The 18,907-nt window shown below is 44.3% G+C and overlaps 1 protein-coding gene across 1 annotated transcript in view; it reads right to left on the bottom strand.

The window, feature by feature from the left end:
• The window catches only part of TENT4B (terminal nucleotidyltransferase 4B), a 43,712-nt gene extending 29,913 nt beyond the window's left edge, over positions 1-13,799 (bottom strand). The window contains exons 1-2 of the mRNA XM_055000650.1: positions 13,418-13,799; positions 13,051-13,330 (exon numbers count right to left, since the gene is read on the bottom strand). Of these exons, the coding sequence (XP_054856625.1) occupies positions 13,051-13,330; positions 13,418-13,682 (545 nt within the window). The 5' untranslated portion in view covers positions 13,683-13,799. The remainder of the gene's footprint in view (positions 1-13,050; positions 13,331-13,417) is intronic.
• Positions 13,800-18,907: the final 5,108 nt, after the last annotated feature.

The following is an 18,907-nucleotide window of genomic DNA, read 5'->3' as shown; positions in this document are numbered from 1 at the left end:
CTGATCTGTCGTCTGGACATCCATTGTAACTCCAGATTTCCAGGCCCCGGCTGGAGGTTGGCACCTGTACCTTTCTCTCACAAGCAGATTCTTTGGGGCGAGTGGTAAATTGAGTGCTGCGACCATGGTTGGTGAAGGGGTAAAGCAAGATGCTGCCAGGATACTTGCTATTTATTTTATTTCATTCATTTCTACCACACTTTTTCCCCCAATGGAGACCCCCCCCCCCCAAAAGCAGCTTTCAACATTCTCTCCTTTTAGATTTTATCCTCGCAACAATGCTGTGATGTTGGTTAGGTTAGGAGTGCTTAACTGGCCCCCAAGGTCACCCAAGAAAGCTCCCATGGCAGAGCGAGGATTCGAACCTGGCTCTCCCAGGTCCTAGTCCTAAACTCTTAACCACTACACCATGCTGGCTCTCCAACACTGCTGACACCAACTCAGGCAAACACGCAGCTAGGCAGACTTGCCTGGCTTCCTTCCCTCCACCAGCTGGCTCCTTGCAGCCTCAAGAGAACAGAGATTGTCTTGGAAGTCCTCCAGCCTCCTTCTGATCATGCAGCAGCCATGACTTCTACAGGAGCTAAGGGCTTGCCACCACATCTGTGCACCGGTACTAGCAGGGAACCACTGGATCAACCAAAGCGAGGAGCAACCAGGGGGGGCCTGAGAGCTCAAAGGTTCCCAACAACAGAGTAAGGAGCTTTCAATACTGCTCGTAGCCCCCACAGAGCAATTTTAACTTCCAGAAAGGAAACATACCAACAACGATCGCTTCAAATTTTCCCCTAGTGGAGTTGCAATAGAAATTGTATTATGGTATGTTTGATGAGAGCCATAAATCCCTGATACATACTTCTAAAGTCTGTGCGTATATTTTCAAGACCAAGGAAGAAAAGGAGTATTACCCTTTCAACTTTGGTTGTGCGCGCAAGCCTTGCGGCTATTTTAAGAGCATTTCTAAATTACACTAGTGTAATGCATTATTCTAAGCAAGTTAGATTGGTACGAAAGAGAGGAGGAGGAGGAGGAGGAGGAGGAGGAGGAGGGAGGTGTTCAAAGCAATACTTATGCAGTCTTATCTTGAGTGCGAGCAATTTCTCAAATGATTTTGTACACACCTTTGATATTAAAATTGGTCAGTAAGCCTTGTAATACTACATTAAAGATTCGTATTGCTAGCAATTTCCATTTCAAAGTATTGACAGGGATATTTAGAAATATCTTTATCCCTCTCAGAGAAAGCAAGGATTAGAATGCTGCACAGCATGGGAGGGGTTCTGAGCTAGTTATAGGCAGCTGAGTTTGAAATCTCACAATGGCAAATTTCTTGGGGGAAGGGGTGTTCGATCTGAGGAAATCCCACCCAAAATTAAATTATAAGGTGCTGCTGAACCTGAATGTACATGGATCTGTCTGCCAACTAGTCAAGACTTTTTCTCGGGGGGGGGGGGGGGGACTTGCGTGTGTAAACTGACATGTGATAGCACTGGACTTGGGTGGGAATCTTCTTAAGACAACTGCAGTCATGAGCCATCTGTTGCCTACCCCGTCCTATAAGCACCCTCAAATACAGGAAAGCAAATGTTTTGTGTTTTACTTGTTGCTTAACAATAGTTCTCTTTTAGCACAAATTATAGCTGATTTCATTTAGGATCTATTCACTTAACTCACTCTTCCTATTCCCCTTCCCCACAAACACTTTTGGCAATGTGAGAACACAATTAAATCCTACAAGAATACTGCCAAGATATTCTAAGTGTCCCATGCAGGATGTAACCCCATGCACAAATTACATACATGTAAAAACCCCAAACATCGAGCTCCTATAACAACAACAACAACATTTAATTTATATACCACCCTTCAGGACAACTTAACACCCACTCAGAGCGGTTTACAAAGTAGGTTATTATTATCTCCACAACAATCACCCTGTGGGGTGGGCAGGCTGAGAGTGCTCCGGAGAGGCCACCCAGCTGGCTTCAAATGGAGGAGTGGGGAGTTCTCCAGATTAGAGTCCCATCGCTCGTAACCACTACACCAAACTGGCTGGCCACAGCACTAGAATCTAAAAAATAAGACACATTCCAAGTTCAACATGAAACAAAACTGCAAAGGCTGAATGGACTGAGCCAGCCAGTTGGGGGAGGAGGGGGCTTGGATCTAAGGAAACCTGTGACTTTAATCCTACCTCTGCCTCTGCCAAGAAAATGGTTACCTTGGATCACTATCCGGCTCAATTTGCTGTCTGTTAAATGGGAACAATGTTGTCCTGCAGGTGAGCTGCACAAACAGAAACTGTTAATTGCGTTGAAAATCAGATATGCCATATCAGTTACAAAGATATATAGCAGGAGAGAGAGATCGGCCAGGTAGTTCCCTGGCAAATACAGCCTTGTCTTGTTTCTCTCTCCTCTTCTCCCAAGGAAGAAACACAAGAAAGGAAGCTAGAGGGTAAGGATACATGCTGTCACCTGCAGGAAATATTTCTCTGCTGCAGACACCCAGGTAAGCATTCTGAATTAAGCATAGCGGTGGACTGAAGATTTCTCAAACGTTGATCATGAAAGTGATCCAGCGATCCAGTCCTCCAGCACAGTTTTCCTAGGACACCCAATGCTTTAGTTTAAACTTCAGAGACTGAAGACTAAAATCCACATGTGTGATATCACACAATAACTATCACTTCATGTGGGCCAATGCCGAAATCGTTGCTTTTTCTATACAAGACCACAATAACTGTAAGATTTCCAATATTCAAAAGGATGCAACTATTCATACTGCAGCAGCCGGAAAGACTCACAGTTATCCCACTGGAAGATTCCAGCCTAGTTGCACCTGAAAAATCAACAAGATTTTCTTGTTGGTCTCTAGTGTGCTACTGAACTCGCATCTTGCTCTCCCGCTGCAGATCAACATGGCTATGCACCTGAAGTAATCCCAATGCACACCTGTTTGGATGATCCTGCAGGTGGAAATACACGTCAGCTAGCAACGCAGCCACATCAACAGTCGCATTCTACTACATCCAGAAGACAAGAGATGGGAAAAGAGAAGCAATGAAGCATGAAGACACATGTAGTACATGCGAAAGAGAACAGACCCAGAATGGGTAGGGAATGTTATCAACATGCTTGCGGTCTCTCTCTTTCAACACAGGTATCCCTGAGGCACTCTAGTCTGCAAGCACTTTTGTTTCCATAGCTTCTCAGACCTTTAATCAGACCTTTTCCACTCACTCCACTGCTTCCCCCAGGACAATTTCCTGAATACAAACCTCTATTAGCTCTTCTGCACTGGTAACCTGCGTCTTGTCACAACCCCATCCACAGTGAGAAACAATGTACCAAGATCGTGTGTATATGATTTTAATTGGTGATATTTTTTCTGTTCTATTGTATTGTATTTTATCCTGTTGTGGAACTGTATTTTAAAACTGCTGTACGCCATCCTGAGTCTGCTTGTGGGGAGGGCAGGCTAAACACCGAATAAACTAAACTAAACTAATCAATAAACGTGGAGAGCTGTACAGTACCTTCCAAAACCTCCCTCTTATCCTACAACAATCTACTGTGTGCACACAGAACTGTATACTTAAGTATAAAAAGAAATGCCTCCCGTTTAAATTCTCAACACAAACTATTATCATTCCAAGAGAGGCAAATCCACTAGAAATCCAGTCTTCTTTAGTGTTTGAATTTGCAGATGTTTAAATAACAAGTTTCTACATGGCTATAAAGGGCTGGATTCAAACATTAACTCTCCTTTCCCATGTATGCACACAACACTGTCAAGGTTATGATAAATATTCTCTTATCAGCAAAGTAAAACACTCAAACAAGGACTGCTGTAGTCCTGAGCCCCAAGCCTCATGAGCCATACTGCTATACCATGAAAAAAACATTTCATTTCATGCAGCGCTCTCAAAATTCAAATTCTATAGTAGTTATTCCGTGTCAGACATGCGGTGCCTCAAGAACGGCAACTATACCTCTATATGGCATAAGCCACAAGGAGCGGCTAAGGCCTTCTGATAAAAGAAACCGCACAAGGCCAGATCAGCTATTCCCGTGCAACATAGGCAGTTTCTGGCCAAATGTGAATATCCTGCGGAGCAAACCATACCATCTGTAACACAGGGCTTGGTAAATCACAGGTGCCAGATTCCCCAGAAATTTCACTGTGGCGTGGGCGCCTGATTAACTTTTGTTGCAACAGTCATTAGAAAATATGGTCCACACATAAGCTTGAGTGCTGAAATATGAATCTGGTTTCTCAATGTTTGGCCCAGCTTTTAGAGGCCAAGAAAATCTGTCAAGGCTTGGTGTAATATCACCCCCTCCCCACATTCTTGTTCCACCTCCATCCTAAGTACCGGAGCTACACTTGGCAACATGCACTTTCCGAAGAATGCTCTGCCAAGGATATGACATGACCACTGCTCTGTATATCATCACTAGGGCCACAAGTGACCCTAAAGAGAGCCACCTTGACTGTAGCGGGTGCCAATCATTGAGCCACTCGGCTCACCTGCTCCTTGTTATTCGGACACTGGAGATGTTTGGAATGGCTGCCTCAGGTCAAACACTGTACGCTTTAATGGGGGTGGACAGACAGAAGATTAATGTTTCCATTATACACACACCGAGCGATTTCCTCCCAGACTTCCAAACTGCATGCCCGTATTTTTGACCACTATAAAGCAGTGGCGCTCAGTCTGCAGCTCACTGAGAGACACATTCACAATTACCGCCCACCCAAAAAAGGCACATTTACTTCCACCCCTGGACCTCAGGAAGGCTCACAGCTTACCCGTTCCTCTGGCAGCTGTTTCAAGGTGGGAACGACTTGCTGACCACAAGCCCTACTGGCCCGCAGCCTTGCCCACCTTCCTGCAATATGGGGCGCATGCCGCATTAAAGAAATGCGGCTCAGTAGAGCCACAGGTTGCATGACGCGGGAATATAAAACTAAAATGAGATTTTTGCGTGAAAGCTCAAATGAACTATGTTAATTTATTGGTGGACATCAACATTATTCATGAACTTCTGTGACAGTCTCTATCAGAAGTGAAATCACCTTCTCTAAATTTGCAACAGTACAGAACAGGTCCAAGATCTATACTGGGGGTACAACACATTTATTTTAATAGATGCATCTTAGTTGGTCTACTGACAGAAACAGTCATATTGTGTATCTTATTTCTTAAACTTCAGTAATAAATTTAAAAGATCTATCTATGCCCACATGCAAAAACACCACTACAAGACTGCACCTCACGCTACAATTTAAACAACAGAGGCCAGTAAATCCAGCTGTTTAGACACAGATGATACTGTACATATGCAGAAAACTTGGGGGAGTGACCTTCAAGTCCTACAGCCCTAATATTTTAAGCTCTGCAAGGAGCCGATGTGGATCATATTTGCCCTTTCTCCAATCAGTCTACAGAGGGAGGGGTGGGGAAGGAGAAAGCTAAGCACAGGCTACTAAAATGCGGGGGGGGGGGGGGATTTTTTAAGAAGTGATGCTGCTGATCAATAATCACTACAGCCAAGAGTGGCTTGGAAGCCCTGGAGTCGGCTACACTTAAGAGGAATGAAAACATGTGTGGCGTGTAGATGCATATAAATTCAATTGCTGGTCTCGCCAGTTAAAAGATCTCAACACGGCAAAAACTTGGAAAATCTGAAGATCTGCAGACACTCACTGCATGTATACAGGGGGGGGGGAGGAAGCAGGCCCCAGCCGTTTCGCTGTGCCTCGTGCAAGCCAAGAGCCCCCTCCCCTCCAACTTTCAACTGCCATCAATGAGGCTCATTAGAGGGAGGAGCAAGCAGCAGCCAAGCGTTACTCTGTCATGCTGGGATTCGGCTTGGACTGAGAACACACCCTCCCAGAACTGTCAATCGCCTCCCTTTGATCCCAAGAAGCAGTCGGCTGAGAATCCTCCAAAGGGATATTGTATTTTAAGTTATTGGTATTATCTTGATTTTTGTGAGCCACACTGGGAACCAGTTTTTGACCAAAAAGTGTTGGTGAGGTAGAGCGATGGTCTGACTCAATGTAAGCCATCACCTTTGCTAATATATACATCTAGACGAGTGTCCATTGTATTAAAAAAAATTTAGCATTCAGCTTGGGACAGGTAGCTATCTAATCTGACTTATGCCACAAAATGCCACATTAGGGCATTTTCCTCCAGACAAATAATGCTCAAAGGCTAATAACCAAGAGAACAGCACTGGTGGTGCCATGTTTTAACTGTATTTATTGTTATTTATTGCAGCTATTAGTCCCCCTGAGCCCATTCGCAGGGAGGGCAGGATATAAATCCAATTAAATTAAATATGTATATTTCACAGTAGAACACAAGTAACAGGATCAGACCCAGGTTCTCAACTTGTTGTACCCACTCGCTAAGTAACTGTATGCCATTTCCCTCCTTCTCAACATGAAACACAAGAATCTCACATCAGTGAACATTCATGCTTTTTATTAATACATAGCAATGACTGAGGAATGACCCGTATTTCTTGGCCATTTTGCACCTTAGAAGAAAATCAAGCCTGCCAATTCACCTGCCAGTTCCCCTGTTTTTATTCCCCTTTGCAACCCACCTACAAAAGGGCTGTGACCTACTTTGGGGTCCCAAACTTGATCCACAATTTGCCAACCATTTGGTTAGGGAACATGTATTAGTTAGGGCAACAGCTAACCATGAAGCTACGCATCTAAACCATGCAAGCAATTTAGTTTACAGAACGGACCTCAGTGAAAGAAAAACACTTTAAGCAAATGTCCAAGAGCAAATATTTACTAAATAAGCGACAATGTAGGAATTTGGCGTATCTGGTGTCTCAGAAAGGACTGCAATTTACTATAAAATTCAAAAGTATTCATTGCATGTGTCTAGAGAAGAAGCTTCAACAGTTTTTTTTTTTTAAGAAGACTAATTTGGCAAGCATACGAAGCAAATTGTTGATTATTAAATGGCTTGCAAGCCAAGTTAAGTAGATTGCACAGAAAACTTCTCGGAGAAATTAAACAAAAAGTTATCCCTTCTGCCACTACTGCTCAACTGTTTCTGACCATGCTAACGAGGCTAACGAAAAGAGTTAGACATAAGCTGAAGTCTTTCACATTCGATTTTTATGGAAACTCATCATCTATAGCAGCTGATTCACTTAGTTAGTGCTTTCATTAAGAGATCCCTTTTCATTTCTTGTGAAAAAGCAATCTGCTGGTACTGGATGCTCGCACTACCTCCACCGGTAGTTCTTCTGTTCCAATGCCCAGTGTCACTCTTTAGGCCTTGTTTCACCATTTTCACTCCTTTATATAGTAATCTGATCAGCACTTTGCTAGAACAGAAATTATGGAAGCTTCGCTCACAAATATACATTTTAGACAAGCAGTTTTCTGGTAAATAAATGTCAAATGATGAAACCGAAGTCCAAAAGTTAAACACGCAAAGATTGCGGAACAGGAGTAACTCACAATACTGTCCGTTTCTAGCTAAAATCCATGCAGGTTGTGCTATTCCAACTGAATAGTTTTAAGGAAGGTATTGATTTTGCGACTGCTGACCAAAGGTACTCAAGTGTGAGGCCACATTTTAACTCAACACAAGAGATTCCAAAATGAAAGATTCTAATACTTGCTGCTGGCGCCAATTCGTGATTTTAAATAACTGATAGCTTGTCTCAAAATCGGACAGGCACAGACATCAAAGCATGTCACCCAAAAAAGGGGACAATACACCTTACCACGTGTCAGAACACCAATCTGTGCACCTCGATATTCCCAGTTCTGACTGGCAGCTGCTCTCCACAATATCAGGCAGAGGAAGGACGGTCCCAATACCTGCTGAGATACTTTACACGGTGACATCCAGGACTGAACCTGAGACGTTCTGCACGCAAAGCATGTGCTGGACCTCTCCGCCACAGCTACATAAAGTTCTGTAAGCACGCTACTATTAAATTACCACTAAATTACAATTAAATTACAGCTGTAAACAGAAAAGCAAGTCTGGCACATATTTAGCTCTAAAGCTGCCTTACCTGGAGTCAACCACAGGGCCACGTGTGATGGCCAGTAGCCCTCTAAGGTCTTTCCCAGCCATGCTACAGACTAGAGATGCAAGAGACAGAAGACAGAACCTTCTCCGTTCAGAGAACAAGCTTTACCAGAGTTCCTCCTCTTCAGAGGGAGGATGTTTCTCTTCTGTCTACAGACAATTCAACTCTCTCCATCCCCTGGTCACTCCCAGAGGCACAGCACAGGTCTAAGTGGACAGCTATCTCATCATGAAATACTGTAGTTTATTTAATTGGGGTCTGGTTCTCCAGAAGATAAAACGGAACACTTCAAGATAACCGTCTTCATCTCTTCGATTCTGTCAATCAGATAGTTCAAGCGACTCTAGTACTTGGCATGTTACAAATGTACAAAATAAGATCTCACACAAACTGCAGAATGGGAAAACGGATGTCCAACTTTGACACAGGAGATGGTCCTACCTTTTTAAAAAGGAATTGTTAACGAAAATTTTGGAATTCTCAATATGGGATGCGAGCGTGGACATCTTATGAACAACAGATACAATTCTAGCAAGAGCCAACAAATCTTATCCTTTTGTCTCCATTTAACTACAGAACATGTCCTATGAAGCTACTTTTACTAGGAGAGCCACTTATTTTATTTTACATATTTATTTACAAGATTTATATCCCGCCTTTCGGCTTAATCAGGGCACCAAGGCAGCTAACAACTGAAAACAGAACAGTTTAAAAACACACTATAAAACAAGTATAACACCAAAGTCGAAATGTATATATTAGAAACATCAGTTAAGAAATTAGGGAAGGAAGAGGGGTTGTTGAAGGAATTCCCGATGAATTAAAAAATGTCTTTACCCACCGGAGGAAGGAAGTGACAGGAAGGATACAGGCAAATATCCCAGGGGGTGCCATGACCAAGAAGGCCCTTTTCTCGGGTTGCCACTCATCTAACCTCAGAAGGTGGGGGCACCAGAAGCAGAGCCTCAGAAGATGACTGCAGTGGCCAGGCAGATGCATATGGGAGTAGGTGCTCCTTAAGGTCTGCTGGTCCCAGGGCACATAGGGCTGTTTGCACAGTCTGTACATGTCCAAGCAAGATTCACAAAAGGATGCTAATGTTTAAATTTAGTGCAAGGGCAAAGTTAGTAGCAGACAGGTGGAAGAGAACATTTTCCTTCTATACGTGTCTATAATATTTTTAAACATTTTATTCAGTTTAAGTATTTTAATTTTATTTCATGTACTGCTTTAAATGTCTTTGTGATCCGCCTTGAGGGTTTTGGGTTTTTTTGAGAAAGGCAGACTGCAAATGCTGTAAATAAAATGTAAGTACAGGCCATTAAAGCTTTGCCACATGTCATGCTCACAGTGGAACAAATACCCCCCCCCCAAAAGCTTTGCATAGTTAAGATCACACCCCTGAGTATGAAATCAGCATTATGGAAGGTTGTTATAGTTAAAAGAATTTATTTACCAGAATGCCCACTTAAACTGGACTTTGAACTTTTAGTAGTGCAGAAAGGATAAAAGCAGAAAGAGTAGAAAAGGGTCTGACAGAGCAGCAAGAAGAGGAGCAAGGAAAGCAGACTGTGGGCCAGAGCATTTAAAGACATCTTCAAACATTTTACAAACATTCATTAAATTAAGCACAACATGCCTCTAAGGAGTTGTGCATCAACTGCACAGCAGACTCTTTTCCACGCCCTCTCTCCTCTGCACACATGCTCAGCATTCGTATTCTGAAAGGCACCTGTCTCCTGGGACCTTGCATAACATTATGAACAACAGAGATTCTTTTTAGAGAACACAGAAATGTGCGCACACGCACACACAAATGAATCTCTGCAAAGGCCCAAGGAGGAGGAAATTCCTGGGTAAAATTTGCCGCTCCACTAGATGAACGTTCTCTGTACACGATGCTTTTTATCAGGCATACGTTTATCTGTGGCTAATGTGCCTCCGGGCCCGTACGCTGCCATGTGTTGGAACACGTGCTGCGACAGCTCAGGGTGGTGCCTGCAGTCGCGGATCCGGAAGCACGGACTGCGAACCTCTCCCTTTGTACAGTACTTGCATACCTGTCACTGTGGTATTTAAGGAGGGAGAGAGCAGGCAAGACGCGTGCTTAATAATGTCTGCCCACCCCACGAAGAAAGCAAGAAGCAGACGATATGCATCTGGCCAGCTCCCCACCCTTTTCTATATGATAATGAGCAGTGACAGGGTAAATCCTCGCATGCCTACGTTTTCCAGGCACAGCAGCTAAAGCCCCCCTCCCCTGCCACAAATTCTCTGAGCACCAACACTGGAAGCAAAAGAAAAGGGTGCAGCCTCTTCCCACCGTGACACAGTCTATCTTTCCAACCAGAACATGCTCTTCTTTTCCATGCCATGTGCTCCTGGCTGACATATCGCCATGCAGCATTTTAAAGGGGCTTTCTCCTTACCTGAAGGCATTACCACCATACTGCCAAGAATAAGGGAAATGCCACAGCCTTGAAAATGCACACTTCTCAGACCCCCCCCCTCTGGTTTCAACCATCATAAAACAACGAAGTATGTGCGGATCTACCTGGTGATATACTCCCGTCCCCCTTCAGCCAATACCCTCACACACCCCAAAGACTACTTACACCCCTAGCCAGAATCAAACCTCAACAGCTGACAAAACCTCGCCAACCCAAGGAAAATAACATGCCTCACAAGCTCTTTGCAAAATAACTGTCCTGCCCCACCCGTAGGCCTTCTCTAATATCAAAATATAAAGCCCCTCGCTGTTGTCTTTAGCTGCCATCTACTTTAGCCCCCAAATAATGCTGTACACCCCAAGGCAATGAGCCTGCAGTGTCTATGCAGTTTTTCAAAAAACCCAGTGTCTAGACACTGACTAAGAGCACCTGTGCTACCTTAGAAGCCAAGAAGCAAACCTGAGCTTTGGCCAACTTTCTTCTCCCTTTCAATGTTTTCTCAGTGGCAGCCTAAAAAGGAGCACTCAGAGTCAGACTTCAGGACTGGGAACGTATTTGGGAAACCCAGAGATCAGTGCCCTGAAAGCTAAAAAGAGTAAGACAGAGAACACGTGGATCGTGTTGGTCTTTGTCCTACTGGACCCAAATCTTGCTCTTTTACAGCAGACCAACATCTGAAATACACTCACACAACACATGCAGGAGTCAATTGCCAGGCCAACTCACTTCAACCTGCCCACACATTTGGAACTAGGCAATGAGGTCTTTAGGTTAAAAGGGTAACACCCATTCATGCAAGTTTTTTTTAGGAGGTAAAAAAATCACTACCCATGCTGCCTCAGCAAATGAGAACTTTGGTTGCCTTGCAACATTTTTAAGCCATCCCCCTAAAGAAGCAGGGCTCATACTGTCCACAGGAACTCCAGGTCACAATGAACAGCTCCCATGCAAAGAAGTCATTTTGAGTGCGTGTTTTTAATTAAATAAGGCCTTTTTAAATAGGATTTTTTAAAAAAACACAAATGAAAGAAATGTTTAACTTTTCCTTGCAATCCATGTTCTGAAATCATTCCCTTCCTCTGCAGTGGTTGCAAGTGGGGGTGGGTGTTCATTTTCTCAACTCTGTACTGGATTTCTGCTAGTTTTAAATCTCTGCACATTTATGTACCTTGTTACATGGTTTACTGAACAGCAGGGTTTGAATCCAGTGGCACCTTAGAGACCTAGAAGATTTTCAGGGCATGAGCTTTGGAGAATCAGGGCTCCCTTCTTCAAACACTGAAACATCTTCAAAATTGACTGTACTAACCCAAACTGTGTAATCTGCTTGAGTGTCAGTGACATAGATGGACTATCAATAATGTTTATAAATAAAAATAAAATAATCTGCCTTGAGTCTCAATGAGAAAGGTAGTCTATTAATAGCATAAATAAATAAAAATAAAATAATCCACCTTGAGTCTCAGTGGGAAAGATGGACTACAAAAAATGCAAATAAATAAATAATCCTCCTTGAATGTCAGTGACAAAGGCGGACTACAAATAACATAAATATAAATAAAAGAATCCACCTTGACTCTCAGTGGGAAAGACAGACTACAAATAAAGTAAATAAATAAATAAATAATCCTCCTTGAGTGTCAGTGAGAAAGGCGGACTACAAATAACATAAGATAAATAGAAAAGAACCTACCTTGAGTCACAGTGGGAAAGACAGACTACAAATAACGTAAATAATCTCGAGTGTCAAGGAGAAAGGCAGAATGCAAATAACATAAATGGAGCATGGGTCATTCGGGTTTGGGGGGGGCAGTTGTGAATTTCCTGCACTGTGCAGGGGGTTGGACTAGATGACCCGGAAGCCCCTTCCAACCCTATGATTTTATGAACTAAAAAATAAAATAATTCTCCTCGAGTCTCACTGGGAAAGGCAGACAACAAAGAATGTAAATAAAATAAATTTTAAAAACCTCCTTGAGCGTCAGTGAGAAAGGCAGACTATCGATAGCATAAATAAATAAAAATAAAATCATCCCCCTTAGGTCTCAGCGATTAAGGCAGTCTATCCAGGGCATAAACCAACACATAAAATAAAATTTCATCCTCTGGGAAAAGCAGCTGCTCTCCTTCCTCTTTGCTTCCCACCCACCCACACTATTGCAATCTCTCCTTCCTCCGCTACCCCTAAAAACATGCCCTTTGGGGCTTCAGGATGAAGGTACTTTTTAGGAAAGGGGGTGCCAACAACATCCCCAGCGAAATATCCTCCAGCAGAGTGACTCCTGATGAAGCCGACTCGATTTCATTTTTTAAAAAAATTATTAAAATAGAAAAATAGCACTGGGTTGTAGAAAAATATCAAAAGCAGGCAGGAAAAGACCTGAGACTGATTTCAACGGGCTTAGCCAGGAGTCCCTCCGCTGAGGATTTCCGCGTCCAAAACCCCAATGCAAAATAAAATAAAATAAAACGAGGCATAAAAAGCGCCAGCCCGGCCCGGCCATTCTCCTCACCCCACCACTCCTTGGCTGTAATTTCTCTTCTTCCACGGCGTACCGGTGTAGGCGGGCTCCCCCAGCCCGGCTTGCGGCCTCCCCAGGGGCCCGTCTGCCGGCGCCGGCCCGCGGCTCTCCCCGCCGGGCCCGGAGAAGAGGCTGTAATTGAGGCCGAAGGTGCTGGCCTTGTTGTCGCGCTTCCTCTTGTTGCTGGCGGCCGACGGGGCCGGGGAAGAAGACGGCGACGGCGAGGGGGCCGCAGGGGCCGGGGCCGGCGGGGCGGCCGAGGGCGCGGCGGCGGCGGCCGAGGGCGGCGCGGCGGGCCCTCCGCGGGCGGCGCGGCCGGGCCAGGCGTGGGGCGAGGCCTGGCGGCGGTGGTGGTGGTGGTGGCGGTGCGGGTGGTGGTGGCTGGCGCTCTCCAGCGGCAAGAAGTCGGGCTGCGGGTCGCCGCCGCGGGACATGCCGGGCGGGGAGGCCGGGGCCGCGGGGGCCGGGGCGGCGGAGACGGAGGCGCGCTGCTGCTGCTGCTGCTGCTGCTGCTGCTGGAAGTAGAGGTTGCGGACCCCTTGGGTGGTCTCCCAGATCTGCATCCACAGGCGGTTGGAGGGCCCGAGCTGCTCTGGCTGGAACCAGGCGATCCGGGGATCCATCAAACGCCGGCCCGGCCCGCCAGACGACGCCGCCCGGCCCGGCCCCGGCGGAGCCGCCCTCGGGCTCCCAGCGCGGACGGCCGGCGAGCGAAGCAGCGGCGAGGCGGAGAAACGAAAGGGCGGCTGCTCCCCTCAGTGCGAAATGGCTCTTCCACCCGCCGCGCCGCCGCTTCCTCGCAGCAGCCCCCGCCCCGTCCTTGCCTGCCTGCCTGCCGGCGAGCCAGCCAGCCAGCCAGCGAGCGAGGCGGGGCCCTGCCGAAGAGGCGGCCGCCGCGCGGGCCGCGCGTAATAAAGGCGTGGGAGGGAGGCCGAGGCGGGGAAGGCCGGCCGGGAAGGCCCCGCGCGCACCCCAGGCCTCGCCTCAGCCCGCGGCTGCGGGTCTCCTCGGCGCTGTTGTTCTTGACGGGGGCCGGGGCTGGGAGGGCCTCGGGGCGCAACCCAAGCGCGCCCGGACGTTTTCTTGAGGGGAACTGAGTCGGGCCTCGTTTGAGGGAGGTGGAAACATCAAATAAATAAACGGACTCGAGTTGTTTACTGGGTGCCCAGAGAAGAAGCGATCCGGAGGAGTTAGCCTGCCTCCAGGTAGTGGCTGGAAATCTCCCGGAATTACAACTGATCTCCAGGCCACAGAGATCAGTTCACCTGGAGAAAATGGCTACTTTGGGGGGGGGGGCTCTATGGAATTATGCCATGCCAAGGTCCTTTCTCTCCCCAAACCCCTCTTCCTCCAGGTTTCACCGCCCAGATCTCCAGGAATTTCCCGACTTGGAGCTGGCAACCCTAGCCATGTTAGTAGCAAACTAGTAGAGTCTAGTAGCACCTTTAAGACTAACTCGTTTTATTGTAGCATAAGTTACACTATGCATCTGACGAAGAGAGGTGTGGCTTTCAAAAGCTTATGCTGCAATAAACTGGGTTAGTCTTAAAGGTGCTACTGGACTCTTTGCTATCCAGATACGAGTGAAATGGTGGGGAGGGGGAAGGCAGAAGGCCAGCAGCAGCAGCAGCAAAAATCCACAACAGGATGGTCATAAAAATAAATGATTTTTAGTTGCATTATTTGATGCCCAGATAACTGAAAAGGTGTTGAGGGGAAAGGCAGAAGGTAATCACAAAAATTCACAACAGAATGGTCATAAAAATAAATGATTTTTAGTTGTTTATTTGACACCCAGATCAGAGTGAAAAGGTGTCGAGGGGAAAGGCAAAAGGCCATCATCATCAACAACAAAAATCCACAACAGAAGTGTCATAAAAACATCCTCTGTTATTAAATGGGCCTCCTTAAAATCAACAATGACAACAAAAATCCACAACAGGATGGTCATAAAAATAAATGAATGTTAGTTAGTTGTTTTATTGGATGCCCAGATGGCAGTGAAAAGGTGTAGAGGAGAAAGCCATCAACAACAACAATCCACAACAGAATTGTCGTAAAAAATAAAAATGAATGTTAATTGTTTATTTGATGCCCGGATAACAGTGAAAAGGTGTTGCGGGGAAGGGCAGAAGGCAATCATCAACAACAAAATCCACAAGCGAATTATCATAAAAAACATTCCCTGTTACAAAATCGGCCGCCTTAACATCAACAATGACAACAAAAATCCACAATAGAATTGTCACTTAAAAAAGATCAACCTCCCTAAAAATCAGCAATGACAACAAAATCCACAACAGATTTGTCACAAAAACATCCCCTCTTAGGAAATCGGCCTCCTTAAAGATATTTTTCAAAATAAAATTTAATTTTAAATCTTATACCATCTTCAATCCTTTCAGCTCACAGTTGTAGCTTTCCTCACATACCTCACATACAAAGATTTTAGGTTTTTTATCTTGACGCCCAGCTAGCAGTGAAAAGGTGTCTGTCAAGGCAACAATCATCAACAACAAAAATCCACACAGCAGAATTGTCATAAAAGCATTCCCTATTAGGAGATCAACCGCCTCAAAAATATTTTTCAAAATAAAAATTAATTTTAAAACTTATCCGCCTTCATCCTCCAAACCCACTATTGTGGCTTTCCAGGAGGCCTCACATTAAAACACACACACACAAACATTTTAATTGTGAAGAAGTGTCCCTTAAGGCAGAAGACAAGTAGCAGCAGCAACATCTACAACAGAATTCTCATATAAACATTTCCTGTTAGGAAATCAGCCTTTTAAAAATAAAATTGAATTTTAAAATTGATATACCCTCAACTTTTCGGCCCACACTCATGGTGTTCCAGAAGGCTTCACATAAACACACACACAAACACACAGAGGTGTTAGTTTTTTATTTGACACCCAGATAACAGTTGAAAGGTAACCCTCAAGGCAGAATACGATAAGCCAAAACAACAACAACACAATTGTCATAAAAACAAGCACACTCCCATTATGGAATCAGCCTCCTTAAAAATATTTTTAAAAATAAAAATTTATTTTAAAACTTACACCCCCTTCATCCTCTCAGCTCAAGACTCATGGCAACTCAGGTTAACCCACATACAGATCTTTTAAATCTTATTTTTAGTCAACCTTTCAGATTTTTTTTAACTCTAAGGAAGATTATGTTATAGTCACGGGGAAAAAAATCTAGAGTAGACATAAAAGCAGGCCAGCACCAGCTAGAGTGTGTGGTATGGGTTTAATTCGCTTTTGGACACTAAATAACTTTAGGAATATAAAAAAACCCTCAGCCTCATTCCACTAAAAAAAAATTAAAATTATTTTTTTAATTTTAAAATATTCATACCCTCATTCTCTCAGCCCAAGTTGTGGCTGGCTGTCACAAAACACACACTCTGTCTCTACATTGAACAACAACAACAATTTAAAATCAGAATAGCCATACAAATATAGCATTTTCAGTCTCATCTTTCCCTCATACCATTTTGATGGTATTTCTGCCGGCCTTGAAATTAGGCTCCATCCATGCAACATTCAGGCACAGCATGAAGATCTGACCCAATTCCCACACGAACCATTTTGTAAAGTATTTTTACTAGTATCAAAAGGTCTTGAGTCTTGACTTTCAAGATATCTCACCATTAAAAAAAATTACACAGCTTTTATTTATAGTATCAAAATCACCATTGTTCTTTTATGATGAGAGCCAGTGTAGTACAGTGGTTAGATCGTTGAACTAGGATTTGGGAAACCCAGGTTCGAATAGCCATGAAAGCTTCCTAGGTGATCTTGGGCCAGTCATATACACTCAGCCTGACCTATTTTACAGGATTATAGCTATGACAAAATATGGGTCCCAGAAGCAGAGCATAACTGAAATAGATCAAGAATAAAATAAAACCTATATGGGGTCACTACTAGATATTAAATTTATTAGGCTAGGTCGATCAATTAAAATGTGGTGGAATATAAACTTTTGTTTTGGTCCTAAAATTTGGGAAGAGTTTCTGCCCCTCCTTTAATTTTACTCACGGGCAGTGGAGAGTGCCCTCAAGTCATAGCTGTCTTATGGTGACCCCTGGTGGGGTTTTCATGGCAAGAGACTAACAGAGATTCTTTGCCATTGCCTGCCTCTGTAGCCCTGGTCTTCGTTGGAGGTCTTCCCACCCAATTACTAACCAAGGCCCACCTTGCTTAGCTTCTGAGATCTGACAATATCAGGCTCACCTAGGCTATCCAGGTCAGGGTTAATTTTACTCACCAGTGTTAATAAAAATACTACAAACGCTGCAGATGGTACGAGACATCTTTGAAGAGGCATTCCCTTTATGCTTCCTTGGTGGAGAAAATGCTGGTTTTCTAAGATGGCGCCTGCCTCATCTAAAAACAGAGAAACTGTCTCTCTCATATCAGAACTATTACAGTACAATCCTAAAAGGTGTCACTCCAGTCTCAACCCAATGAAATCACTGGGTTTAGACTGGCATAATGCTTATTAGGATTGCACTGTTAATATATTAACCTGCAAAGATTGTTATTCTTTTTTCTCCAAGATTACTGTTTTATTCACATGCAAATCTAATCAAGTAGATCAACAGATGCTCCTAAGTCTTTTTAAAGCGGAGATAATCCTAGTTACAACAGTTCTGCCATTCATCATCTCAATACTTTTCCTCTCCACAAAAACGTATTCCCAGTTTCTGGCAGAAGGCCCAAGACACAGGATGTTGGAAGCGGAGAACCCACACGCCTTCCTATCTGTATACACATGAATCTGCCGTATCTCGAATCAAATTGTTCTTTCAAGGTCAGTGTTGTCTATTCTGACTGGCAGCAGCTCTCCAGCTTCTGCAGTTTAAGTCTTTCACATCACCTACTACTCGTAGCAGATGCTACGAATTAATGATAAATGGCCACTTTTTCACGGCGCTCCCCAAATCTACCATATGAGTTGGTCTGAAAACCTCCCACACCAGAGCATGCTGCTCTGGTGTGGAAAAATTTAATAAATTGGAGCATCAAGCCTCTTGAATGAGGAGGCCTCATTTCCTAACTGTAAATATTTGTCTCAGGGTACAAATGATGATAGCTCCTTTTGCCTCAACTCCACAATAAACATTAAAAGCATACTACTTTTCACATTTTATTCTTCGTTTTTCCTCTCACAACTCTCCTTCCCTGCTTTGTACACACCCTGAAACTGTGGCAGCTGTGGCAGTTGTGGGTTTAAAAACTGAATCTTAATCCCACCCAGACAGAGGTGCTACTGGTGAGTGGAAGATTTGACCCAGGACTTAACGTATCACCTCATTCTGGAAAGGGTTGCACTCGCCTTGAAAGAAAAGATCTGTGGTTTAAAACATGCTGGATAAGCAGGTGGCAGCTGTGACCAGGAGTGCCTTTTACCAGCTTCGACTGCTTAACCAGCTGAAGCATACCCTGGGCAGAAAAAAAATCTGGCCACTGTGGTCCATGCCCTAAGGTTACATCTCGATCAGATTACTGCGATGTGCTCTTCCTGGGGCTGCCCTTAAAAGGGTTTGGGAATTTCAGTTGGTCATTATACATTTTTTTCCCCAGATAGACACCACTCATATTCCAGAATAGATATGTGTTGGGTATCCAAAAGCCTAATTACAAGTGTTGAAAAAGCAGAAATTCTTCCAAGGACCCTGGCAGATCATAATCTGATAGAGCTAACTTGGCAGAGTGGAAGCAAGATAGAAAGGACATGGAGGTTAAATGATACTCTAATGTTACAAGAGGAAGTAGTACAAAAATGCAAGAAAGAACTGACAGAATATTTCCAAGTCCAACACCACATC

The sequence above is a fragment of the Eublepharis macularius genome, chromosome 16 (genome assembly GCF_028583425.1).
Source record: "Eublepharis macularius isolate TG4126 chromosome 16, MPM_Emac_v1.0, whole genome shotgun sequence".
Taxonomy (NCBI): domain Eukaryota; kingdom Metazoa; phylum Chordata; class Lepidosauria; order Squamata; family Eublepharidae; genus Eublepharis; species Eublepharis macularius.
Note: the sequence above shows the minus strand (reverse complement) of the source record. Positions and strands in the feature narration are given on the sequence as shown.